Raw genomic sequence first — 27,998 nt, 5'->3', positions numbered from 1 at the left:
AACCAGTGGGATATAACCAGCCTCAAAATGCTGCTACCTACAGAGACAGAATTTCCAGGGTCCATACACATAATTCAGAAGTGCACAATACATAAGAATATGTATCTGTATGTATTCTCCTCCTACCCAGCACTATTATTAATCGAGCTCAATGATAGGCTCCCCCATCCCAGCCATGCCCTTGGGCATGCAGGATCTTAGTTCCCCAAACAGGGATCAAACCATGCCCCCTGAAATGGAAGCATGGAGTCTTAACCACTGGACCGCCAGGGAAGTCCCAATGATAGGATTTTTTAAAACTGAAACAAATGGTGATAGCAAATGTGACTGAAAACTTTTAGTACAAACAATTTAAAAAATCCAATTATTTGACTTACGATGTATTGACAATACCTTGCTGATTATGCTTCTAGCTATGAAAGTATTTCTTCCTTTAGCCTCAACAAATTTACTGTTTCAGATAAAAATATAAGAAGTAATATTTCTCTATAAAAGTGGCTTTTGACCTGCCCTGTACAGATTTTATAACTAATCTGAAAACACTAAGATTTGAGCATGATAATTACACAATTGAATTTATAAAAATTAAGTGGCTGAGACCTCTAAGACTTGGGAATTAAAAGGGTCCAGGAATACAATTTAATGTCACATAATATAGAAATATCACAATGGGATACATTTGATAATTAGATTTATTTTTTTAAAAAATAGTAAGTACAACCTTAAATCAGTAGAATTTCACAGACTTTTCAGATATTTGATTTTTGGCTCATGGTAATTAAGTGTAAACCATTGCTTTGAGTGCTATTTTCAACAACATACAAAATCACCCTTGATTTAAGAACATTCATTTAATAATTTAAATACCTCAGAAAACATCAAAAATGAAATACCATTATATTGTAAACATGATCAATATAAACCTTAAGCTGGAAAAAAAGAACACAATCCCCAATAGCAGCACAAATCTCATCTCCTTCAGAGGCAAATGTATATCCAAATTAACAAAAAGATCTTAACAGAATTGACTTGTCAATTACAATATGAGAAAGAGGAAACTTTTTAACAGGAATGATCCCAGGAAGATTACAGTTGTGAAAGGTAATAAGGTGCCTTAAAATTTTCACTTGAAAATTCTGCAAAGGCTCATTAATGGTCCATTCAATTATTCAGAAGTTTTGATCTTCGCAGGAAGCAAACTCTAATAGCAGTTCTGGAATGCTAGTTGTGACTTGCATTTGGAGGGTGCTGTATTAACGGTGCACAAGAAAAATATGTTATTAAACTTTCAGGCAAAGACTTCACCTCCTCCAAGAATTCTTTCCTGAAGACTACATTCTTTTAAATCTGCATTTCGACTGAGTTCCCTATACATTTATACACCCTGTATATTGTAATAAGAAAAGAGAAAACGTTTACAGTCCACTATATAAACATAGTGAGGCCACTCTATAAACATAGTGACCCGCCACCCCCAAGATTAAGCGTGCGTGTGCACACGCACACACACACACACACACACACACACACACACACACTAAAATAAAACTTACTGCTGCCTTCAAAGCTTGATCTAGATCATCCAGTAGGTCTTGTTTATCCTCTAAGCCCACAGAGAGTCGAATCAGTGTGTCACTAATTCCAAGGACTTCTCTGTCGCTCTTAGGCACTGAAGCATGGGTCATGATTGCCCTGAAAGAAAGAATGAGCAAGATTTTGATCACTATATTGTAGCAGGGGATGCGTGTTTCTATCTCATAAATTGCAACTATTTTCAAAACTTTTCTACTCTAAATATCAAATGCTTCATACACCTACAATGTTTTTCAGACAAAAAATTAAGGAATTGTGAAAATTATCATTTCTAGTCATGATTTTAAATGAACACAAAGATATTTTATTATTTTCATACCATCAGTAAGGTATACTCAATTGGACACTGAAGATACCAGTCAAACACCCCCATGCAGGAGGGGAAGACATAGCCTCCAGTGTGTGGATTTTAACACCAACCTGAATGAGGCCTTGGCCAGAAGTCATACACCCCATGACCAACCAGCTGCACTTATAAGAGGCCTCTTGGATCAAGAGCTGGTCAGAATTAATTCCATCTGGATCAAAGGATCAATCCAGAACTGGACCTTCTGAGGCAGATCGGGGAAAGACAACCTACGATCACTGGTAGCAATCACTAAGCATTAGGAATTAATTCCAGCACATAACTCATGACACAGAGGCCTCAGAGGATGTTCAAGACCACGTAGCAACTCATCATCATCGTCAGCATGTGTAAGGGTAGAGTACCTACTATGGTTCAGGCTCTATAGTAAGAATTGGGAAACCAAGAAGAATGAGATATTTTCTTTACTCTAGGTAACAAAGCAGGAGCTAAAGACTGACAATTCACAAAGCAGAACAGTCTACAGCAAATGCCAAACAATTATGGACAATAAGAGTTGCTGGAGTTCAGAGGAGGGAGAATCTCTGCGGGCTGAGGCATCACAGAGGAGAGGCTTATAGTCTTAGGGGGCGCTTAGATGTACACTGCTCCCAACACTCAACCATCCCCTTACACCACCAGCAGAAGGAATCACTTTCTCCTATCCACTTCAGGCCCATGGAAATAAAATCTGAGTTGTGTCCAAAGTAAATGAATATCATCTTTTATCACTCCAATGAAGTTTTACATGCAAACATCCTCCTTAAAATGTTCTGCTTTTTTTTTTTTTTTCGGTACGCGGTCCTCTCACTGTTGTGGCCTCTCCCGTTGCGGAGCACAGGCTCCGGACGCACAGGCTCAGCGGCCATGGCTCACGGGCCCAGCCGCTTCGTGGTATGTAGGATCTTCCCAGACCAGGGCACAAACCCGTGTCCCCTGCATCGGCAGGCGGACTCTCAACCACTGCGCCACCAGGGAAGCCCTGTTCTGCCTTTTTAGGCTCTTATTCCTTAAAAGAGAGTCAATGTGTAGAAATAAGAACTTAGACTTCTGGGACCAATACACGTGTGTATGAATCTCAGCCCCTCCACATACTGGCTGTGTTGGGCTTGTAAAAGTTACCTGTCCTCAGTCAATTTCCTTATCTCAGTACACTGTTATCCACATTTTACAACCAAGAAAACTGAAATTGAGAGTGTATAAGTAAGTTTTCTAAGGTCACCAAGTTAACACACGTTGTTAGGCTGGGAGACAAACCCAGTACATGTCGGCTCAGCTTCCTCCCCACTGACTGTAATGCTGCACTGGTTGCAGCGTTGTTGGGAGACACAGAATGAGGGTGATAAAACAGACAAGCTCTGACCTAAACTTATTCTTCCACTGGCACTGGGGTTAGCACCTAGCTGGAGCTCCTGAGGGCCAAGCAACTTTAAACCATATCCCTAAATAAATCAAGTGAGGTCTACATTTAAGAGAGCCTTGAAGTAATATACATTGCATTACTACGAAAAATAAACCAATTTCATATGCTGAGTGTGCCCTCTTGTGCATCCAGACTTATTAGCAAGCATTTTCCTGAAAGACTAACAAAAACCTCTATGACTTATCTTAATTATTTGAATCATTATTTGGGCTTCATTTTTTTTTAAAGATTATGAAATTGCCTGACTCTCTGCATGAACTACAAACTACTAAACCAGGGCAGGAAATGTGCCTAAATTTTAGTAATCCCTGACATTCCTCTGCACATAGTTATTTCAGAAATGTTCATGAACATTAAAACATAGAAACATACCATGCATTTAATACAGTTGAAAATTAATAGGTAATGATATTGATTTAGCCCTGCAATAATTATAATATATGGTCATAGAAACGTAAAAAGAAAAACAGGATGTAGCTCAGGAATGCTTGCTGGGACAGATAATCATTATTTTAATTATTAATACTATTTTATGGATGAAATGATTGAAGCACAAAGGTTAAGTGATTGATGTTCTCAAATCCAGATAGAGGCTGCTTTAACCTCTACGCTCACAGTTTCTGACGTAAAGCCTCAAGAGTGAAGTTGCTAACATATTCCTGTGTGACATTTGATTCATCAGCAAAAATTTCTGAATCGTTGTTTCCTTGTCTGTAATATAAGCTGTTGGACTCCCTGATCTTAGGCTGTTTTGTGTTCTAATATCTTCTGGTGCTTTGATAAAATTAGATGAATTGGTTGGGTCAGTTAATGAAGGGTCAGGAATATAGCTGGATTTTGGGTTTATGTCACAGACGACACAGAGCCATTTACCCCACAGAGAACAGAAAACAAACAGACTTAATGGTAACTAGCAGGGCTCTCCTCTGATAAATAAGAGTGTGGAGGTTTTTTATCAGAAACACATTCTCCATTTCCCCTGGAGTCTTGAAATCAGCCCTTCTGGTACAAAGTCTCCAACGTCCCTTCCAGAGCAGATTGGAGTAGAACAAGTAGCCCTGGTTCGGAGGTCAGAGAATTACTGCTGGAATCTCCTTCAGACAAACAGGAAAAAAGCAAAATTTGGGAGGACGCAGTTTACTGGTTAGTAGCCCCCATTAGATTTTTATCAGGGTCTCCATTCTATGGAGTTAGAGTCCATTCCAACTAGATAGTGCCATGCTGCTCTTATTGTTAAATATCTTGAATGATCCCCGATTTTATCCTACTCCTTTTCCAAACAATCATTACAGCTGAAATCAAAGCTAAAATACTGAGAAAAACAGAAATACTTACGGAAGCTCAGCAAGACTTTCATATCCTCCTAAGCTCTCAGCCAGCGTAAATAACTATGGCAAAGAAAATATTAATATAAATCTTCTACTAAAATAAAAATACTAAAATCTAAAAATAAATGTTGTTAATAAAATGGCCTTGGCATGGGGGATGGAAAATGGTGCAATTATGAATAAACTACAAATTGGATTAAAAACTTGGAGAAAAAATGAGAATAAAATCCATAACAATGATTTCACCAATTAGACTTTTTTTTAATTAATTAATTTTATTATTTTGGCTACATTGGGTCTTCGTTGCTGCACACGGGCTTTCTCTAGCTGCGGTGAGCGGGGGCTACTCTTCGTTGTAGTGCACAGGCTTCTCATTGTGCTGGCTTCTCTTATTGTGGAGCATGGGCTCTAGACGCATGGGCTTCAGTAGTTGTGGCTCACGGGCTCTAGAGCACAGGCTCAGTGGTTGTGGCACACAGCCTTGGTTGCTCTGCGGCATGTGGTATCTTCCCAGCCTAGGGCTCGAACCTGTGTCCCCTGCATTGGCAGGCAGATTCTTAACCACTGCGCCACCAGGGAAGCCCCAATTAGACATATTATGTGTTAACTTTTAAAACATTAAAACTTGATCGGTACTTCCCTGGTGGCACAGTAGTTAAGACTCCACGCTCCCAATGCAGGGGGCCCGGGTTCGATCCCTGGCCAGGGAACTAGATCCCACATGCATGCCACAAATAAGAGTTCATGTGCCACAACTAAGGAGATGGCGAGCTGCAACTAAGGAGCCCTTGAGCCGCAAGGAAGGAGCCCGCCTGCCACAACTAATAAAAGGAGCCCATGTGCCGCAACTAAGGAGTCAATGAGGCACAACTAAGGAGCCCTTGAGCTGCAACTAAGACCCAGCACAATAACATGAGCTCTAAAACCTCAGAACTATTACATTTGAGACCTAGCTCTGTAGTTACCCTTTAAATAAAAATCTCTAAATGTTTATCAAGTTATACAAACTTACTCATTAATATGTATCACTTACTAAATTAATACATCTATTTAACCCCTTCCTAGGGAAGAAGGGAAAAAAAGTCGGCTGTTGTATTTAGTGTTATAGTGTCATAGAATTTCACAACATGTTAAAAATTATTCTCACAACTGTGTTAAATCAAATGTGCACTACTATATTTCTGATTTTAGAAATGCACAAATTTTAGAACCAATAGAACTTTGACTAATCCAGCAGCATCCTTTTCTTTAGATCTGTAGTATTTAAAACTCAGTCTTAAATACATTACTGCATGAGCTCTAAGTAAGCCCAAAGTATGGAGTTACACAGGCCTCTCTCCCAGGGCCCCTGAGAGCCTCCTGCCTCTGTGAACATTAGGCAAAGGCCTCCCTTCCGTCACTCCAGGCAGATGCAACCTGGGTGGTGCAGGGATTAGAAAGCCATTCCTAGGCTGGATTTCAGAAGAGCCTTTCGGCATTGCACTGACCACACACTGCTGCAGTTTCACATAATATTTCATTTGAAAAGACGGTTCACTTTAAATTTAAAAACCAATGGATTAGAACATTCTGTCTCTCTCAAACGGATGGCAGTGTCTGCAGAGTTAAGTAAGCAGACTCATATATCTGCTACTGCATCACTCTTGTTTCAAGTGATTTTCCAGCCCAAAGCATTTCATGACAAAGAGGCCTGTAGGTGTGAACTCCAGGTACAACAACATTAATATGAGTCAGGTGGAAGTGAGAAATAATGACTATAATAATGCTATAAGAAGGTCTTAACATCTACAGTTTAAAAAACTATTTTGAAAGTTTACCTTTAGGTTCTTGAGGAAAGTCTCAGCATGTTGAAGGGAGCCCTTGATATAAAAGGTGATCATCCCTGGGCAACCTGTGCACTGACGCTTTGCCAGCTCATGCTGAGGATGAGAGGGCAGCCCTGTAGTCATAAGGTATAATGAATGTCTTATTTTAGAGTCAAACATGTAATTTCAGAACAACAACAAAATCACCATTTGCTTAAGTCAACTGCAAATAAGCCTAATAATGAGCTTTATGCCATGTTGACATCTGACCTCTTGTTCTGGTCCCTGTCTATCTCTCTAGTTTCATTTTGACCTATCTTTTCTGGTCTCTCCTTGCTCTAACCATGCCAGCTTTCTTTACACCAGTGGCACCACACTCTTTTTCATCTCTGGACTTTTGCATATGCTGTCCCTTTAACCTGGAACATTCTCTCCACTGACTGCCCCCTTCCCTCTGTTAATTATAGCCTCTGTAATTTTTTGCTTAATATCTGTCTTATCCACCAGACTAACTCCATGAGGAGAAAGCTATTTCTTTTATTAATAATTGGATCCTAGTTCCGAGTGCAAGGGCTGGCCCATGGTTGGCATTAATAAACACTTATGGAAAAAATCTGAAATGTCTTGTCCATGACCTTTTAACAACTGCTGCCCAATCCTCAGGGCACAGCCCAAAACTTTTCTCCCTTCCTCCATTCAAAATGCACACCAGTCAACAGCTCTATACCTAGTGTATATATTAGGGCATTTAATCTCATATGTATTTCTGCCTTGCCTTATCTAAATTCCTTAAGGGCAGGGATCAAGCTTAATTCTCCTTTACACCCAAGACTACATGGCTGCACATCTCAAAAGGGTTTAAAAGAACTATTTACTTAAGACGACCACAATTAAAAAGTCTGGTAAAATAAATTCAAAGAGTAACATATAAGTCTGCTAACTCACATGAGCATTTCTAGCTGTTGTGAGAGGTGAAGAAATTCCAAAAAAAAGTAAGAGAATTTCGGGGGAGTTTTGGTACCAAGTATCAAGTCTCAATCTATATCAGATAAAAATTAGAGCTAGTGCAGAATATCAGACTGATAAGATTACAAGCAAATTACTGGAAAGTACAAGGTTGCAATCTTGGAACAGGTATACGCAAACCTTCAAGCTAAAGACAGGAACATCTAATATGTAAGATTATTATTATTATTTTTTTTTATTTTTATTTATTTTTTTTTTTTGCGGTACGCAGGCCTCTCACTGCTGTGGCCTCTCCCGCTGCAGAGCACAGGCTCCGGACGTGCAGGTTCAGTGGCCATGGCTCACGGGCCCAGCCGCTCTACGGCATGAGGGATCTTCCCGGACCGGGGCACGAACCCATGCCCCCTGCATCGGCAGGTGGACTCTCAACCATGGCGCCACCAGGGAAGCCCTGCAAGATTAATTTTTTAACATCCAAGCAACCACTAGACTATAGACAACTCTAGGCCAGAGATCATGTCCTTCTTCTTTACCATCAGACCCACCAAAAAGCCTGACACACAGACACACAAAAAGCTCAATAAGTGAACAACATAAAAATACAAGAAAGCACCTAACTTACAAACAAATGTTACATAAACAGGATGCATAGGATAACACTTAAAATCCTAGTGTAAGCATATGTGCTTAGAAAGCAGATTAACATACCGGGATAAATAACCTTTTCTACCCAAGGATTCGACTCCAAAAACTGAGCAACTGCCATTCCATTTTCGAAATGCTTCTCCATGCGGATTTGTAGAGTCTTCAGACCTCGATTGCAGAGGTAACAGTCAACAGGAGATGGAACTGCTCCAAGAGCTGCAAAATGAACCTGTCCTGGATTAGTCTGAAGGTGAGGAGGCACCCAGAAAAGCCTCTCACTGCTCTTTTTCATTATAGTGACTCTGAGAAGTTAGCTACAAAGCCCAATGTTTGCATTTTAGTGGGAAAAATTAATATATCAAATTAGAAACATGAGAATGAAGCATAAAACATGCTTAGTGAAATGGGCTTTAAAATGAGAGGGGAGGGCTTCCCTGGTGGCACAGTGGTTAAGAATCCACCTGCCAATGCAGAGGACACGGGTTCAAGCCCTGGTCTGGGAAGATCCCACATGCCGTGGAGCAACTAAGCCCGTGAGCCACAACTACTGAGCCGGAGTGCCACAACTACTGAAGCCCACGTGCCTAGAACCCGTGCTCTGCAACAAGAGAAGCCACTGCAATTAGGAGCCAATGCACCGCTACAAAGAGTAGCCCCCGCTCATCGCAACTAGAGAAAGCCCACGTGCAGCAACGAAGACCCAACGCAGCCAAAAATAAATAAATAAATTTATTTTTTTAAAAAAATGAGAGGGAAAATAAATTATCCTGAAAACTAAGTACAAATACAATGATATGAACTTTTCAAATATGAGCATCAATAGTCTTTTTTATGATTTTAATGAAAGGACATATTGCACATAGTTTTATCTTGTATTTCTTTGACAGAGTATTATAATACACAGAGAAAATAGCAGTGCAGCTCCTATTATTTCTGAGTGTTCTACCAATATTCTATTTAGCTTTTGTCTAAAGCAGACTGTGATTTCCCATGCCTCCAGGATACGTGCCTCAGTCCTTTTTTTTTTTTTTTTTTTTTTTTGTAAATGAAAGGAATTTATCAAGCAATAAATTTTGGTTTCCTTCCTCAGTGCCCCCTTTTGCTACCCAACATGTATTCCCTGGAAAGGGATTTTTATTCCTAATTATGTTTGTATCTTATCTTTCTGTCAAATCACAGTGGTTAAATCAAGTCTCTTTCAATAAACCCTTCTCCATACCTGAGATAACAAAACAATCTAAACAGAAAACAGACGTTTAGATACCTGTTGAAAAATATAAGTTTATATGTTAAGTGCCATTTAAAAGTTATCATCATTTCAGGTATAAAAGGTATAGTGTAAGAAAGCCATCATTCCAAATGATTTTAAAAAAAGACAAAAAAATCCATTAAGTCATAAAACTAAAAATTCACTTGAGGGACTTCCTTGGTGGTCCAGTGGTTATGACTCCACGCTTCCAATGCAAGGGGCGCAGGTTTGATCCCTGGTCGGGGAACTAAGATCCCACGTGATGCTCGGTGGAGCAGAAAAAAAAATTTACTTGAGCTTTACCAAATTATGATCAAAATTAACATGGCTTTGGGGCCTCCCTGGTGGCGCAGTGGTTGAGAATCCGCCTGCCGATGCAGGGGATACGGGTTCGTGCCCCGGTCTGGGAGGATCCCATATGCCGCGGAGCGGCTGGGCCCGTGAGCCATGGCCGCTGAGCCTGCGCATCCGGAGCCTGTGCTCCGCAACGGGAGAGGCCACAACAGTGAGAGGCCCGCGTACGGAAAAAAAAAAAAAAAAAAAAAAAAAAATTAACATGGCTTTGAAAAATAACAAAATGTATCTCTTGGTCATGTTGTAAAGCCCTATTATGTTATAACTGTATTTTTATAACCCAATGTTTCTTTCCTCTAAAAAATCAGAATTTTTCCCACTATTTCTCATTTCTTCCTAAATTAGTGGAATGCTATCACTTCACAGCACTTAGTGGAAATACAAATATCAAATGTGGTCACTTTGAGAGCATAAGGGGAAATCTGGGTTTTTTTAATACTTACAGTTTTGCAAGAATCGGAGCCTATTATGAAGCCTCTCAGAATTAAGTGACACTAAGCCCATCACAACATCACTGTGGCCTAAAAAAAACAAAACAAAAACAAAAAACTTTAAGTTAAAAACAACATATGTTTATTCCTCAGCTTATAATTTCTAAAATGTGACTTTCATTTGAAAAAACTCTGGGAAAAAACCCTACAGAATCAGTTTAAATAAACTTTAGCAAAAGCTATACCTTAAACAATAAAATTAAAATCATGTAAAAATTAAATGTTTCTTTTTAAGCTATCAGCAGGATAAAAATATGACACTTATAGTAAATTTTAATCCTTTGCTATTAAATCATGAGCATAGTTTTGTCTGCTATAAATGAAGTCCTATATTTAATCAAAGTATTTTCTTACTTTCTACATGAGTCACAGAGAAAACCTGAATAATAGAAGAAAAGGGATAAAAGGATAAAGCCTTATGCTACTTTCATCTATTGATGGAAAAGAACATTCTAAGTGAAGACTGTCTTACCGTTCATATATTTTGTTGCTGAATACATACAAATATCAGCTCCCAGAGCCAAAGGCCGCTGAAAGGAATAAAAGGTTTTTATTCCAAATGGGAAATCACTTGAAAATATGCTTCATTGCCTGCCTATTTATTATTGTAAATTCCATTCCTATTCTAACTTTTAAAAATACACACATCTTAAAATTTCCAGGAACTCTGATATTATCTTTCCCTTTCCTCCCTCACACCAAATAAAAATACAAAGTATTAGAACCAGTATTAAATCCAAAGACACAAATTTTCTGGAAATAGCAGATAAACTCAGTTCAACAAGTCTTCTGAACTTGTTTCTTTAGAGCACTTGCTGACTAGCCCCTAAATTTATTACCTTTAGCAGAGGTGTTGGCATTTTATGACTCAGTAAACACAGAATAGTTAACACAAACATTTAGCAATTGTTCTGTCAAGTAAGTATAAAAGTGATTTGCTTAGGTTTTTAATCATTAAAACCTTACAATGTATGCTGTGGTTATTTATTTGATTTGCCATGATCTTGACTCTTAATTACTCTTTTATTATACTAGTTTTGTCTAGTGTAAAATCACTTATAAGGAAATTTGTTTAGATTGTTTTCCCTCACTGAATTTCCCTGCAAAGTAATTCTTTAGTCTTAGATGTCTTTGTTTACAGTGAAAATTAAAGTAATAATCAACTTATTCACTAAATAATGTAATATCAACATCTTTCCATGTAAATTTCCTTTAAAATAAAGTATGTGTGTGTGTGTGAGTGTTTAACCTCCCTAGCTGGGGGCTATGGGACTTTTCATTTAGGGTTTCAAAAATAGGACGTTTTAAGTGTGGTTTTCCTCAAAGTACTCTCTACACATGAGTTTGCTCATCTCTAAAGTGATGAGTCAAACTAGATGTTGTGTGAGGTCTCCTCCAGTGTTAACATGCTGTAAACTCTATGGTCAAAAGGAAAAATAAAAACCAATAACTAACATCTGTTGATGCCATTATGCTCCAAGAATCATGAGTTACTTTACATAACCCAGTGAAGCACTGTTCAAAATACTTTACCTAACTCAATAAAATCAGTATGTTTATGACTCTAATTGTACGGGTGGGGAAAAGGGACTAAGAAAAATAAAATAGATCGCTCAGATTTAAAAAATTGGTAGAGACAGGACTCAGACTACTGGAATTCAGAGGTTCTATGTGGAAATTTTATGTTTGTATGTCCATTTTGCCTTTTGTGAGACTTATAAAAGATCAAGAAGACAAAAGACAGGAAAGAAAGAACATACCCAGTTTTCATGAGTGTAAAATAATGAAAGGATCTTTTCAGAAGATTTGCTTTGTGGAACCAAATGTGGTTCCACATTTGGTTTGTGGTTGCCTAGGGAATTGTGATTCTGATTAATTCAACTGGAATGAATCCAGATTGAAATGAAGCAAATTGCAGTCCCTGGCATGAGGATTGTGATGTGGGCTTCAGAAAGGTGGAAAAACTGGACCTATTTTAGTGACAGCAATAGGAGAAAAAGGGCTAGGCCTGATGAGTAACCTGGGCAGGCCCAGCTAAAACAATTCATGCGATCTCTTTGGGAATATACAGGACTCATGATGACTCAGCTAGAGTAATCCTATGCTATAATAACTGCCCTACTGTAAGTGGTAGATGGGGTAAGGAGCTGGGATAAAGATTCCAAGAGTGAAAATCACCTGGGACAAATAGATGATGCCAGGAGATTTTCACTTGGAAACAGACTGCCTTACTTGATATAAGAATCAGCTGAAGCTATATCATGAGCCAAAGGTAGATGACACATGAAGTCATCTGAACACATTGTAGCCAGGAAATGTGTTTCAGGAAAGGAAGGTAAAACATGGTAGTGCCTTCTGAATAAAATGGAGTAAGGTGAAGAACAGCTTTGTGCAGACTCCTAGGGAGTCAGTCAACTTCAGGGACCCAGAACAGAAGCAGGGAATATAAACAATTGAGTTTGTAAACATCTGCCTAATTGAAGAGTTGGAGAAAATGAGCTGGGGTTTCAGGAGCTCTGCAGAATAAAGGTGAACTACAGGAGGTGTAATAAAAATGACCACAGGATACAGACAAAAAGGAAATAGCAGGGAGATGGTAACTCCTAATAAGGAAAGGAAACAGAGTTAGGTTACTCAGAGGAAAGAAAGGGAGAACGTGTGGGGAAAAGGCAAACAACCAGTCAATTATAGAGAGATCTCAAGATGATTTACCAAAAGGAGCAAAACAGAAAAGAAGAAGAATCTGGAAAAATGTACAAGAAAAGAAAGAAAGGAACTGAGGATGAATGGGAGGGTTTGAGTGGGGAAGAGATGTATGTAGAGGACAGGCAGGAAAAGAGATAGTATAAAAGGAGCACTGTAAAGGAGCTGCACTCACAGATACAAGGTGAAACATGGAGTAGAAATTCATGATACAAATAAGGTAAAGATACGGAGGGCCAGGCATGGTCTTTGAAGCACTGAGGGAAGACAAACTAGAAAGAAGGAAGACAAATGGAGAAATAATGTGTGATGTACACTGAGATGTCATTGAGTATAGCTTTTCTCTTCCTTTTGTTTGCAAAGTTAGCCAGGTTTAAATATATATTAAAAAATATAACTGACCTGGAACCAAAACATAAACATTGAAACCCCTACTATGTGTAAGGTACTGACATATACAATCATATAATACAGCCAGGTCTTCAGAGAGTTTACACAGAGAACTTAAAAGCTTTAATTAAGACAACATTTAAAACACACGAAGTCCCACACAACATATTAAGGTAGGGTTGAAAAGATATTAACTAATGGTAGAAAAGATCCAATTTTAATTCTTTGTCTAATCAATAATTATGAGCAGATTTCATGTAATTTAATGTAAACAAGTCCTTCCTCTCCTAATTACAGGTACCTGTGTAGTCTACTAATCATGCCAAAAATATTATTTTCATTTACCTGGAAATATGCCGACATAAAAGTGTTATCCACGACCAAAATAATGTCTCCATGTTTATGGACAGTATGTGCACAGGCTTCAATGTCAATCATCTTCAAGATAGGGTTTGTGGGAGTTTCAATCCAAACAAGCTAAAACAATTCAGTAAATGACAATAGTTTGTAAAAACACACTGCCAAACATCTATACTGTAACCATCTGGGAGGCTACACTGGAAGATCATGGATGATGAAGTTTAAAGGTTTGAATCTGAATCCTAGCCCCATGAATTTCTAAGAAGTCTTCATAGGTAAGTAACTAACCCTCTACGTTCTTCCAATTTTTCATCTATACAATAGGATTGATAATATTTACCTTACACAGTTGTTGTAAGGATCAAATGAGATAATGTACATATAAGCAGAAAAGCGTTCAAGTTAATTATTGTAATTATTTTCCATTAAAAAGAGGATGAATTCCAAAGAGATAGTTCAATGTCTGGGAATTTTGTTCTCAAAGATAAATAATATAGATTGTCTAAGCTTACATTCTGGAATTTTCAGTAAAGAGAACTATCTCTATGATGCCAAAAATATCCTGAATAGTAACTTAACGCCAGATGCACTAGAAACTACAAAATAAGTCCCCAGAACTTGAAGAAGAGAATGGGTTTTAGAGTGAGGAAGAAAAGTGACACACACGACAGAAAACCTGGCCACAGCTCACTTAAGAGACAGTATCATATTTATCTGTCTATTCAAAAACCTAGCACAATCCAGGCACATCATGGATGTTTGATAGTTATAGAAAAGACCAAAGAAAAGACTTCTGTTTGTTAAACAAGCTGCCACTGTATTGATTGACATTATCTACAGCTTTCTTTTTAAAAGTGTTAATGGTTCTTTTTTCTATGTAAATGGGCAAGTGGTCTGGTTTAACTCTCTTCGTACTCTAGAGTTTTACTGTAGAAAAGACATGGTAGTTAAAATAATGCATATTCTACAAGAACAGAATTATTTAAGAACATATAAAAATTTATTTCTGGGTAAGAATTTATTATTCTCATTCATAATAAAAAATTAATAAAAATAAGTAAATAAGTACAAAGTAGATTTTACATAGACTTAAAAAATCTACTTCAAATGAGGAGACATCTCAGGGGGAAAAATGTATTAATTCAAGTTGGTAAAGAGCCACTATATAAAGTTCTATTGACAAGAATTAATATACACACAATTTGCTTTCCTCCCTTAGAAAGACTCAGACCAACTATTTTAATAAGAATCTTTTCTCCCAAGCAAGAAAACAAACAAAAAACAACAACAACAACAAAAAAACAAGTTCCTTTGAAAACAAACCTTAATCACTCAAAGCTCACCCTGGTGTTAATCTTCAAAGTAATTTGTGTGAGAAAAGTTTTTCATTTTTTAGCATTCACTGCAACATAATCTTGAGTACAATTCAAACCTTTTAATCATTAGCAAAAAGTTGGAAAAGGCCGATACTTATAAAAGGCACTGGTCCTTCTTTTCCCCATGCAGAATTTCAATGAAGTCCCAAGAAAGAATATCACATATGCCATTCATTCCAGCACAAAACACCTTCCGGTGGCATACAAGCTTCCCAGGGTGGAAGCTAAAGATTGTTGTGGCCCATTCTCTGTTTCTATCATTTTGCTGAAGTATCCCTTAGAACCCTTAAAACTATGCTTAGGGCTTGGGGCCTTCCTTACAAGCTTCCTTTTCTGTAACCCAAACTCTGTGATGACTTTTGTTACCAATACTAGCTTGGTAATGCAGTTAAAAATTGTCTGCTTTTGCTAACAGATTTTTTAACAGTCATCATGTATTGGGTACTGTAATAAGCATTTCATATGCCTTACCTCATTTAGTTCACACAATCACCTTTCAATAAGGCAGGTACAATTGTCCCCATTTTGCAAATGAAAAAAAATGAGACTTTGGTTAAATAATTTGCCCATGATAATACACCAACCATGATACAGAATTAGAATTTGAATCCCACTACAGAATGCATGTACCTAACCATTATGCTATACTACACAGAAGTCAGACCTATCCTAATCTTGATGGTTTCCAATGGCTTCCAGTAAAATTTGTTATTCAGATTTAAATTATGTCCTCAAGCAAACAGACATGATGAAAACAAAACATCACAAGGAAAACAGACAAACTGAAAACTGAGTTACCTTGGTTTCTGGAGTAATAGCTGCCTCTAACAATTTGATTTTTGAACAATCAACAAAAGAAATCTTTAATCCAAATTCAGCTGCCACCTGCCTGAAGTACCTGTTTGTACCTGAGGCAGAAGAGAATCAGATAAAATGAAAAGAAAACTGTATTAGGAAATATTAATTCCTTAAAAGTATAAGCACTTTAAAAAGATAAGGAAGTGTCAATCACCAATAAAGAAACAACTAAAAGCAATTCTACTTTGTTTGAATACTTTGACCTTCTCGTATACTAAAGAATATAGGCTTAAATTTTAAACTAAAAATCAGAGTCAAATAAAATACACTTGATACCCAGACCAAGTGGTGTGAAGCAGAAAATGTTTCTTAAAATACACAATCTCTACTCTTCAAACATGAAGTGGCATGCTTCCTGAAATATCAATATTTTTTTAAACAATTCCTTCCTAGTACTCAAATCTAAAACAAATGAACTGGGACTTCCCTGGTGGTCCAGTGGTTAAGACTCCAGGCTCCCAATGCAGGGGGCCCGGGTTCGATCACTGGTCAAGGAACTAGACCCCACATGCCACAACTAAGACCCAGCGCCACTAAATAAATAAATAAATAAAATTTAAATAAAATAAATGAATCAATGCCAATTAAATATTCAAAATAAAATTTCAAACTGATTATACTTTGGTAAGAGAAAAGAATTGGTTTTCATCCTTTGTACTTTCTCAATCTTTTTGTTATGCGGTTCTGAAAGCTTTAGTAGACAAATAAGACAATGTAAATCAAACTACTAGAGTTTTACAGTGAAAGAAGATAAATCATTCAACTTAGAATAGTTTCTTTTAAAAATACGGTTCTGGGGCTTCCCTGGTGGCGCAGTGGTTGAGAGTCCGCCTGCCGATGCAGGGGACAGGGGTTCGTGCCCGGTCTGGGAAGATCCCACATGCCGCGGAGCGGCTGGGCCCGTGAGCCATGGCCGCTGAGCCTGCGTGTCCGGAGCCTGTGCTCCACAATGGGAGAGGCCACAACAGTGAGAGGCCCGCATACCACAAAAAAATAATAATAATAATAATAAAATAAATAAAAAATAAAATAAAATAAAATAAAAATACGGTTCTGGATTTGATGTTTATATATGCAAATTTAAAGAAAAATTTGCTGTTATTGATAGTGAACCAAAAAAGAAAAAAAAATTCTCATCAAAGATATACTGGAGGGACTTCCCTGGTGGCGCAGTGGTTAAGAATCTGCCTGCCAATGCAGGCGACAAGGGTTTGATCCCTGGTACGGGAAGATCCCACATGCTGTGGAGAAACTAATCCCGTGCGCCACAACTACTAAGCCTGTGCTCTAGAGCCTGCGTGCCTCTACTACTGAAGCCTGTGCACCTAGAGCCCGTGCTCCGCAACAAGAAGCCACGGCAGTGAGAAGCCCGCGCACAGCAACAGAGAATAGCCCCTGCTCTCCTCAACTAGAGAAAGCCCACAGGCAGCAACGAAGACCCAATGCAGCCGATAAATAAATAAATAAATTTATTTTTTAAAAAAAGATATACCGGACTTTTGGTAGACTGATCCTAGGTAATATAATGTAAAGAATTGTTTAAAAATCAACAGCAATTTTCAAGATTTTGTACCTATGTTTTCCAAAAGGTTTTTATAATACATTATAATAGTAACAAAAGGTTTGATTTTTCTATAATTTCAATTCATCAGACTATCATAGGGTACTATGATAAAATATAAAGCATTTTGCAAATTTCTGAGAGGGATAAAATGATTACTAAGAATAAGTCTCTTCCTTCAAAGAACTTACAGATTTAACTTTTTGTTCAATAGGAGATAGATAAAATGATAATAATATTCCATAAGTCACATTTTAATTATTTGGAAGCATTTGGTATATACGTATAATATACTTACACAATATTTTGCTGTTGTTTTGAACACAAAAATCAGTCTTACTTAAAGGTAAGGGCAAATTGTCTTCCTTACCTTCCCACTTACCACTTTATATAACTAGCATTTAAACAATTTAGAATGAAAGTTCTTAAATTTGTATCCATGGATAGGCTTCAAGGGGTAAGGGTCCTTGGAGAGGAGCCTTATCATTTTAAAATTAAAATGATAAACGTTGGGTATAGTCTTAAGTACATTTTTTGGAGAAAGAGGTCTATAGCTTTCAACAGATTTTCAGAAGCTTCTCTAAAAAAAAATGCAGGGGGGCGGGGTGGTTAACGGTTGGGTAGAGTTAAGCCCTTTGAGAATGACTTGGGTTATAGACCATCTTCACTGCAGGTAAAAATTTTAAATTACACTTGAACACTCTCTCTTTAAACACTATCTTCTCTAGAGTAGAATATGTCTGGAATAAGCTCATTCCAGCTGCTTAAATAAAATTGTTATTAAACAATCTCTCTTATAAGCAAGTTCTGGAGCATAGACCCTAAGTGTTTATGCTCCTCCTTTATCAAGTGTGAACCAGCATAGAGGTGTTCATCATATTTTGAAAAGATAATCAATAGTCAATAATCCTGGTAGCACTGTTAATATAATTCAGGACCCATTTTATTGTCTTTAAAATGTCAGCTGAAACAACATGAATAAGAAAGGTCACCTACCTCCATACACATCATCCATACAAATAATTTGGTCTCCTGCTTTTAAGAGATGGGTAACAGTCACAGTGGCTGCTAAACCTGAAGCAAAGGCCAAACCTAAGGTAAAAACCAAGTTAGAGTAAGCCAAAATGTCAGAACTATAGGTTAAAAACACCTACAGTATTTATTTGCATTACTTTATATCCCTCTCTCTGCTGACTGAAAGACAACATCACTACTGAGTCACCAGAAATCCCCTGATGAATACCATTACAGAATCCCCCTTTCTATTTCAAAAATAACATATCTTTAAAATAAAAATACTTAATTCTGCTTTGGTTATAACATTTCTCTGAAAAGCTTCAAAGAAATAATTCTTTACAAAATTCTGAGACAAAAGACCAATTGCCAATTAAATTACACTTTAAAAGTATCAAACTCTAAAGAAATTTCAAACTTAAGGAATAGAGCTAAGATATGATTCATCCATTAACTATATGGATATGCAGTTGAGAAAATATTTTAACAAAACTCAAAATCAGACCTGATAAATTTAATAAATTTTATTAAAAAAAAATTTTTAATGTGGATTCTCTTTAAACACATGTGATCCTGAATCCCATATTGACAAAAATAGTGAAACTGAATAATAAAAAAATAACTGGCATTGTACACATTAAACACTGTAAAGAAAAATATCCTGATAAACTATCAGTGTATCACCTTGATGATAAAAATCGCTTGTGACCAGTAGACGGGATATCCAATTAACTTGGAAAATATAATTTTTGCAAAGTTTTTTCAGAAAAGTTGAGGTTGACATTGCAGTTCTCTACTAAGCAGATCTGTGGTCCAACAATGAATTCATACAGAAAGCTAACCTTTAAATCCAGTTCAAAACAACCATGTTTTCTGGAGCCCACCTGAAAAAAGTGTCTGCCATATGAACCCTCACCCTTTATAATTTCTGTGGGAAATAATATTCCCCACACATTACTAAATTTAAGAAATTTAGTGTTTAAAAAACTCCCCCTCTCATCCAAAACAAATGAAACTCCCCCAATCCCAAACAAACCCCAGAGCTCATATTAACATTTCTGATTCCTACACTCTTGCTGTGAGAAAACTCCTAAGACTCTCATTTTTTTTATTCACTATTCTGCCTTCATTTAGTATCATTTGTATAAAAAGTACAAAGATGATTTAACAGCAGTCCACTCCCTTCATGGAAGAAGTTCAAGTTTTGAGGAGTTAATCCCTAATCTCCGAAAGCACAGTATCAAGGGTACCTGGCTATTGCAAATGTTCCTTGGTGCTACTCTCAGGCACAAAATAGCAGGTGAATGAACCAGAGTATAAGAAAGCTTATATTCTCATAGATGGTATTATAAAATTTAGTTAATTTGTATCTATTTATACTGACAGCTTCAGACGAAGAGTTCAGCTAAATGAATACTAAGTGGCAAATTCTGCCATTTCGCCTCCCTTCATATTTATTTTCACCTTATAATTACACATATACATATGAAGTCAGCTGTGGGACCTCAAGCAAATAATTCAATGTCGTAAAAAAATAAGAGTTTTGAACTAGCTAATCCTTATTTCTTTCCGATTCTACATTCTGTGCCTCTATAATTTTTTCTATCCAAATAAGAATGGATTCTAGATTTTACAAACTTTGAAATGAAAGTTACTTACTGTACTTAGCCCCATCCAGTGCTGCCACTGCTTTTTCCAAGCAATTCCTGGTGGGATTTCCAGAACGGCTGTACTCAAAACCCTGAAGCAAAGAAGTTAAGAGTTCGTCCTAAGAGATTTAAATTTATTATCAGAGTCTTAACATAGACATTTCCTCAACTACAGGTCCATCCTGCCATGCCTTTCTGTTTTTTATCTATTGCATGTCTTGCCATTAGACAGAAGCATCACTGTTGTGGCCGTAGTGGTATGGAGAGGCCCTGAAGTCAGCCAAACTGAATTAGAATTCTGTATCTGCCCCTTATGAGCTACATGCCAATAGGTTAGTTACTTAATATTTCCCAGAGTCAATCTCCATACCTTTAAAATGGGAATAAAATACAGATATCTACTTCATAAAATTGATGTGAAGATAAAATGAGATAAGTTCTCTGCATGATGCCTGGCATGTGCTAACCACTAGATAAATGGTGGTTTTTATGTTAGACTCACCTCTACTCATTAATCTAGGGATATTAGGAGACAGGAACCACCTGAACCAACAGAGTAAACCTATTTCTAACCTGCATTTCATTTCCTAAAACATAAGTCATGTGAGTTCTGTTTAGCATCCAACAGGAAGCTATGAACAGACCTTACAAATGCTCGAAGTTCATACCTTAGCTCTACAAAAGCAACTCAAAAAAGAGAGTAATTCTCGGCAAAACAGCTCTATACAACCCCTTTTCAAAATTTGCATTATATTCCTTTTACATGTATGACACTATACTAGCTGAATTCATCCAGTCATTTTATTTGATTTATTTAGCTTTATTGAGGTATAGTTGATGTACAATATTACGTAAGTTTCATGTGTACAGCATAGTGATTCACAATTTTTAGAGGTTATCTTCCATTCGTAGTCATTATAAAATATTGGCTATATTCCCTGTGCTGTACTATATATTCCTGTAGCTTATTTATTTCATATAGTAGTTTGTACCTCTTAATCCCCTACCCTAACCTCCCTCCTCCCTTCCCTCTCCCCACTAGTAACCACTAGTTTGTTCTCTGTATCTGTCTGTTTTTTTTTGTTGTTGTTATATTCACTAGTTACTTTTATTTCTTAGATTCCACATATAAGTGATATCATACAGTATTTGTCAGTCTCTGTCTGTATCCGGTCATTTTATTTAATCCTCACAATCTGCTTTAAAGAAAGTAAAGCCAAATGTTACAGGGAATGTCAGTGCCAGAATTCAAAGCCAGGACTTAAACACTCACTAAAAATCGTATACATACTTTTCTCCTCCTGCCCCACATAGCACATAACAAAACACAACCACTCTTTACACCTGTTTCTGATTCAGGAGCTCCCAGTATTAGATTTAGATATAGATATTTAAGTTTTGTTGCCTTTTTTGTTTCCTCGTTTTTGACAAACCGAGTAGACATTTTATAGGGCTCCAGGATATCCTCATTACTGGCCACCATCACCTCCTTGATGTGACCTGCAGCTGTACTCCAGACAGAAAAAACAGTTTAGGTTCATGTGGCTATTGCCTTGGAAAGGTAGTCCATGTCTCCCTAAATATTCACTTCAGAGATTTAACTTTGGGGTCGGGGAGGTGGGGGGGAGAAGCGTATTTCAGTGCCAATTCTCACACTCTCATTCATTCAATGACTTTCCAAATGGAACTGGAGAATTAGATGCTTCTCATTCAGCTCCTCAAATTCTCTTTAGTCCTCTTAACTGACACTTTAAAGATATTAAGAGGAGTTTGTGGATTTTACCACCCCTGCTGGCTCTCCGAAAACATTTAATTATTAATATCACAGCTAAATTATTAACTTTTGCACTAAATGCTAAAGCTTGGGCAGCTACACATTCACAAAGCCCTACACGAGGAAGAAACTTGGAAGACAGGTTGTGTACACATTTTGATTACAAAATATAGTAGCTTGAAGTACCCTAAACCAGTTGTAGAAATGTTCTTAGAACTCTACTTCACAAAACAAAGGGCCACGTCTAAAAGAATTTTCCTCAACTTATATAACATAACACACTAAAAGGTGTTTGAAGTATAACCAAGGTTTTGGATCTACAAAGTTTATTCAATTACAGTTGACACTTGAACAACTCCCAGGTTAGGGCTCAGTGGAAAATCCATTACAACTTATGGTCAGCCCGCCATATCCGAGGTTCCTCCATATCTGTGGTTTACATCCCCAGATTCAACCAACTGCAGATTATGCAGCACTGTAGTATTTACTATTGAAAAAAATCAACATATAAGTGGACCTGCACAGTTCAAACCCCTGTTGTTCAAGGGTCAACTGTAATTTCTTCTGGACCTCAGCAACTTTTAAATACTCCAAGATCCATCTAGTATGCTACCAAAAAAGGAAAAGCTATGTAATTAACACAGAGGGCTATCTCATCTATGACTCTGGGTAGGTTCCTTTTCTATAAAAAGTACATAATACCTGTCTTGCTCTCTAACCTGGTTGTTGTCCAGATCAAACAGAAAAAGTGCAAATATGAACACCCTGAAATAGCAAACTACTGAGCAGTTATAATGTACAATGCAGTCTAATATACATACCAACAACTTATGTGGTAGGTACTATTATTAACCCATTTACACAGGATCAACCTGAGGCTTAGATAAGTCAAGTAACTTGCTCAAGGTCACCTGGCTAAAAAGAGGTGGTATCAGAATTCAAACCTAGGTCCTCTGACTACATGATTTAAGCTCTTAATTACTAAGCCACACTGATGCAATGGGTTAGATTATTGCTAGCATTACTGCAGTATAGCACAGGATAGACTAATGCCCAAGAGTGGGTGGGGTTCCAGAGCAGTACTGCATTGGAATCCCAGCTCTACTACTTACTAGCCACGTGGCCTTTGCATTGATACTTATCCCCAAACCTCAGGTTTTTCATGAGAGAAATAAGAACCTAGTTCATACTAGAATTGCTGTAAGGATTATCTGAGGCAATATATGTAATACACATGATATAATGTAACTATGAATCTGGCTCAATGGCTATTAATAACTACTGGAATAATATTGGGAATTAATAGCTATTGGGAATAATCTTGATTCCAAGTGAGTTATGAGACTCTTAATTTTTTTCTTAGTTGACTCCTTACTATATCTTTACAATTTTTGTTGCTAAAGGTAACTCAAGGAAGCTATGACACTCAGTTTTGAACTGCAAATTTGCCAAAATCACATGAATATCAGTCCAAATCTATAGGGCATGTTGGACAAACTGTTCCTTCCAGTCCTGCTTATCAAAAGAAATGCTTATCAAAAGAAATATGATCATTGAACCATTCAATACAAAGCTTTATTACAAGGAGGTTCACAGGTGTAGTAAACATCATTCCTGATATACACAAATTACACCTCACAAATTACTTGCGTGCCTTCTTAATTTATAAGCCACCTCTCTTTTACCGCCCAACATTGGACCGCCCCAGACAGACCCAGCTCACCAAGTGCCGGCCAGGAGCGCCTTGCTTGAACGTGGTGGACAGTGAGATGGGGGGCACTACAGCCTGGGAAGTCCATTGCTCTGGTTCCTGGCCCACATGGATGGCCTGCGTAGCGAAATGTTTGAACCTAGGCAGGAAACCGTGTGGGGAGGCGTCTTTTTCCTGCATGCTGATCTGCGAAGGAAGGTGGGAGTTAAAGAGCAAGGAAGATAAAACTATGAAACTGGTGAGTCGGGTTTTGAAAAAGACACCGAAGAATTAGGCGAAAGAGAGGTAAAGGTATGCCCAGCAGGGTGACCAGCGGCGAGCGCACAAAAGCCGGAATGTAGCTGAGACTCTATTAGCGGGCCGGGAGCTTTGCTTCACCTCGGGGCGGAACCACCGCGACCCAATGAGCGCAGGCCCCTACGCGGTCCCCGCTCCTCATTGGCCGGCAGCGGAGGCGTTGCCCGGAGCGTCGCCGCCAACCCTCTGGCTCAGGGCTTGGAGTGAAGCCGGCGTCCCTGGGCCCCTTGGTTGGTCCCTGCTGGTGAAGTTCCTGAGTCCCGGCCCAGGGGAAGCTTCATTGCTGGCTCCTGTGAGCCACCCAAGCGTCTGTGTGACCTCAGACCGGAGGTTCGCCGGAGATGTGCAAATAAACTGGCTTGACACTGAAACCGAGTAACCTGTAAACAGGCCACGGAAATATCCTCCTCTTACCGTAGCCCTTGCCCCGACCCCTCCCACCTCCACCAACCACCCTTTGTCCTGAGGGCGGGTCTGACGGACGAAGCGACAAAGTGGAGATCGGTGACGAAAACGGTGGCCCAAGCTGCCAAATGTGCAGCTTGGATTCTCATTAACTGAGGGCAGCCTGCCTTTGAAACAACGCTGAACTCTAATGACTCAGTACTTACGTTGATTGAAACAGGAGTGAGGGTCATATTTTTCTTACGTAATAGTAGAGCTACTGTGATAAGGATCTCTAAGCAGGATTCCGGCAGCTTCCTAAGAGCTATTCAAACGACTTTTTTCAAGCATCATTATCTTCTTTTGAAGTACCCAGAGAAACTCTCCCTGATGAATATATATATATATATATATATATATATAGTGTGTGTGTGTGTGTGTGTGTGTGTGTGTGTGTGTGTCTTTGAAAAACTTATTGGAGCCTCAAATCTTTACACAAAATGCCTTCATTGTTACGCAATTGACAGCAACATCCCCGTAGGAAAAAGGAAGCAGTCCCGTGTCACAATTTATTCACCTGTATCCAGAGCCCAACTCTCACAAGGAACACTCCTTTAAAACAGACAACAAAAATCTCCTTGTTCCCTAAACAATACAGACTTGACCTATTTACTATTGTGACTATTTTCTAGGACTAGGGTTAGGAATACTTCTGTTCCTGCAGTGTTAACTAACTATCTGAAACTTTATTAAACCATTTAAGAAAGAAGAGAATACTGAACAAACGGCTCTTAAAATTACAGGACTGAGGCAATTGGCTTTTCAAATTAACTACCAGGACACAGCCATTAAGCACTAGGAGAACTGGGCCTACGGACATGCAAACTTTTAGAAACCTAGCAAAATTTTTAGCCCTGGGGGGAAAATGGATGGACTCCAAAACACTAATAGATATTAATGTATATTTAATTAATATTTTCTGTTAAAAAATAACATATCAGGCTTCCCTGGTGGCGCAGTGGTTGAGAGTCCGCCTGCCGGTTCAGGGGACACGGGTTCGTGCCCCGGTCCGGGAAGATCCCATATGCCGCGGAGCAGCTGGGCCCGTGAGCCATGGCCGCTGAGCCTGCGCGTCCGGAGCCTGTGCTGCGTAACAGGAGAGGCCACGGCAGTGAGAGGCCCGCGTACCGCGGAAAAAAAAACAAAACATCAACTGCAACTCATCTCAAGAGATATATAGCTGTACATGGGTATGTTTTTATATCATATGGTGCTTAGGGACCCGGAGGGTCTAAAACAGTCCTAATTAGTTTACCTCCTAATATTTGTGAACAAACACTGAGTTGCATGAATAGGGATATTTTATTGGGTATTACCATAGCAAAAGATTCTTTTAAAAATGACACTGGACTTCCCTGGTGGCACAGTGGTTAAGAATCCACCTACTAATGCAGGGTTTGATCCCTGGCCGGGAAGATCCCACATGCCATGGAGCAACTAAGCCCATGCACCAACAACTACTGAGCCTGTGCTCTAGAGTCCACGAGCCACAACTACTGAGCCCGGGTGCCACGACTACTGAAGCCCATGCGCCTAGAGCCCGTACTCTGCAACAAGAGAAGCCACTGCAATGAGAAGCCCACTCACCGCAACGAAGAGTAGTCCCTGCTCTCCGCAACTAGAGAGAAAACCCGCACGCAGCAATGAAAACCCAAAGCAGACAAAAATAAATAAAAATAACACTAATATAAATGCTCTAAATAGAGCCTTTTTTACGCTCGTAAATTGAGAAAACTCTATTAGGTGGCAGCTCACTATTAGGTATCAAGGATTCCTATGATTTAGTAACTTGTAGGAATTTATCCTTCAAATGTATTCCTGTATGTGTGTGAGGATGAATAAGGATGTTCTTTGTACCTATTTTTGCTCTTTTTAATAGCAAAAGAATGAAAAACAGCTTAGTTATCCATCCATAGGAGACTGGTCAGTGTGTTATTGATACAGTTCTGTGATGGCTGCAGTATAGCTGAGAAGCAGGTGAGATTGATTGAGTTGGTATGTCATGATTGCTACTTTCTGAGACAGTAAAGCAAGGTGCAAAGCAATGCATATGTTATGCTCCTACTTTTTCAAAAGAGTATATACCATGTTGTGTTATTTTTAGAGGAACACATATGATTTAATGTGTATAAAAATCATTCTGGGGGACTTCCCTAGTGGGCCAGTGGGTGAGACACTGTGCTCCCAATGCAGGGAGTGTGGGTTCGATCCTTGGTTGGGGAACTAGATCCCACACGCATGCCACAACTAAAGATCCCGCGTGCTGCAACTAAGGCGCAGCACAGCCAAAATAGATAAATAAATATATATATATACATATTTTTATACAGCAGGCTCTCATTAGTTATCTATTTTATACATATTAGTGTATACATGTCAATCCCAACCTCCCAATTCATCCCACCACCACCACCACCACCACTTTCCCCCCTTGGTGTCCATACGTTTCTTCTCTACATCTGTGTCTCTATTTCTGGCCTGCAAACTGGTTCATCTGTACCATTTCCCTAGGTTCCACATATATGTGTTAATATATTTGTTTTTCTCTTTCTGACTTATTTCACTCTGTATGACAGTCTCTAGATGCATCCACGTCTCCACAAATGACCCAATTTCCTTCCTTTTTATGGCTGAGTAATATTCCATTGTGTATATGTACCACATCTTTATCCATTCATCTATCGATGGGCATTTCGGTTGCTTCTATGTCCTGGCTATTGTAAATAGTGCTACCATGAACATTGGGGTGCATGTGTCCTTTTGAATTATGGTTTTCTCTAGGTATATGCCCAGTAGTGGGATTGCTGGATCATATGGTAATTCTATTTTTAGTTTTTTAAGGAACCTCCATACTGTTCTCCATAGTGGCTGTATCAATTTACATTCCCACCAACAGTGAAAGAGGGTTCCCCTTTCTCCACACTCTCTCCAGCATTTGCTGCTTGTAGATTTTCTGAATGCCCATTCTAACTGGTGTGAGGTGATACCTCATCGTAGTTTTAATTTGCATTTCTCTAATAATTAGTGATGTTGAGCAGCTTTTCATGTAATTCTTGACCATTTGTATGTATTCTTTGGAGAAATGTCTATTTAGGTCTTCTGCCCATTTTTGGATTGGGTTGTTTGTTTTTTTATTATTGAGCTACAAGAGCTGTTTATATATTTTGGAGATTAATCCTTTGTCCATTGATTCATTTGAAAATATTTTCTCCCATTCTGAGGGTTGTCTTTTCATCTTGTTTGTAGTTTCCTTTCCTTTGCAAAAGCTTTTAAGTTTCAGTAGGTCCCATTTGTTTATTTTTGCTTTTATTTCCATTACTCTAGGAGGTGGGTCAAAAAAGATCTTGCTGTGATTTATGTCAAAGAGTGTTCCTCCTATGTTTTCCTCTAAGAGTTTTATAGTGTCCGGTCTTACATTTAGGTCTCGAATCCATTTTGAGTTTATTTTTGTGTATGGTGTTAGGGAGTGTTCTAATTTCATTCTTTTAAACATAGCTGTCCAGTTTTCCCAGCACCACTTATTGAAGAGACTGTCTTTTCTCCATTGTATATCCTTCCTCATTTGTCATAGATTACTTGACCATAGGTGCGTGGGTTTATCTCTGGCTTTCTATCCTGTTCCATTGATCTATATTTCTGTTTTTGTGCCAATACCATATTG

General features: G+C 38.3%; 1 protein-coding gene across 1 annotated transcript; it reads right to left on the bottom strand.

Annotated features, from left to right (window-relative positions):
* Positions 1 to 692: 692 nt before the first annotated feature.
* CTH (cystathionine gamma-lyase) lies at positions 693 to 23,887 on the bottom strand. The gene is made up of 12 exons (XM_082616424.1): positions 23,609 to 23,887; positions 20,122 to 20,203; positions 18,445 to 18,540; positions 15,828 to 15,937; positions 13,639 to 13,770; positions 10,673 to 10,730; positions 10,153 to 10,230; positions 8,170 to 8,322; positions 6,508 to 6,629; positions 4,698 to 4,750; positions 1,554 to 1,692; positions 693 to 1,248 (listed from the first exon to the last, which is right to left on the bottom strand). The coding sequence occupies exons 1-12, from the start codon at positions 23,774 to 23,776 to the stop codon at positions 1,222 to 1,224; spliced, it is 1,218 nt and encodes a 405-aa protein (XP_082472550.1). The 5' UTR covers positions 23,777 to 23,887; the 3' UTR covers positions 693 to 1,221.
* Positions 23,888 to 27,998: the final 4,111 nt, after the last annotated feature.

Source organism: Mesoplodon mirus (assembly GCF_964341445.2).
Source record: "Mesoplodon mirus genome assembly, chromosome: 3".
Classification (NCBI taxonomy): Eukaryota; Metazoa; Chordata; class Mammalia; order Artiodactyla; family Ziphiidae; genus Mesoplodon; species Mesoplodon mirus.
This window is presented reverse-complemented; position numbering and strand designations above follow the sequence as displayed.

What these genes read in the sequence shown, in the direction of transcription:
- CTH (XM_082616424.1), bottom strand. Translation starts at nt 23,776, where the DNA reads ATGCAGGAAAAAGACGCCTCCCCACACGGTTTCCTGCCTAGGTTCAAA. An exon ending in ACTGGATGGGGCTAAGTACA is followed by an intron (nt 18,541 to 20,121) that starts GTAAGTAACTTT and finishes TTTTTACCTTAG; the next exon opens with GTTTGGCCTTTGCTTCAGGT. An exon ending in GCTCCGATTCTTGCAAAACT is followed by an intron (nt 8,323 to 10,152) that starts GTAAGTATTAAA and finishes TTCATTTTGCAG; the next exon opens with CTCTTGGAGCAGTTCCATCT.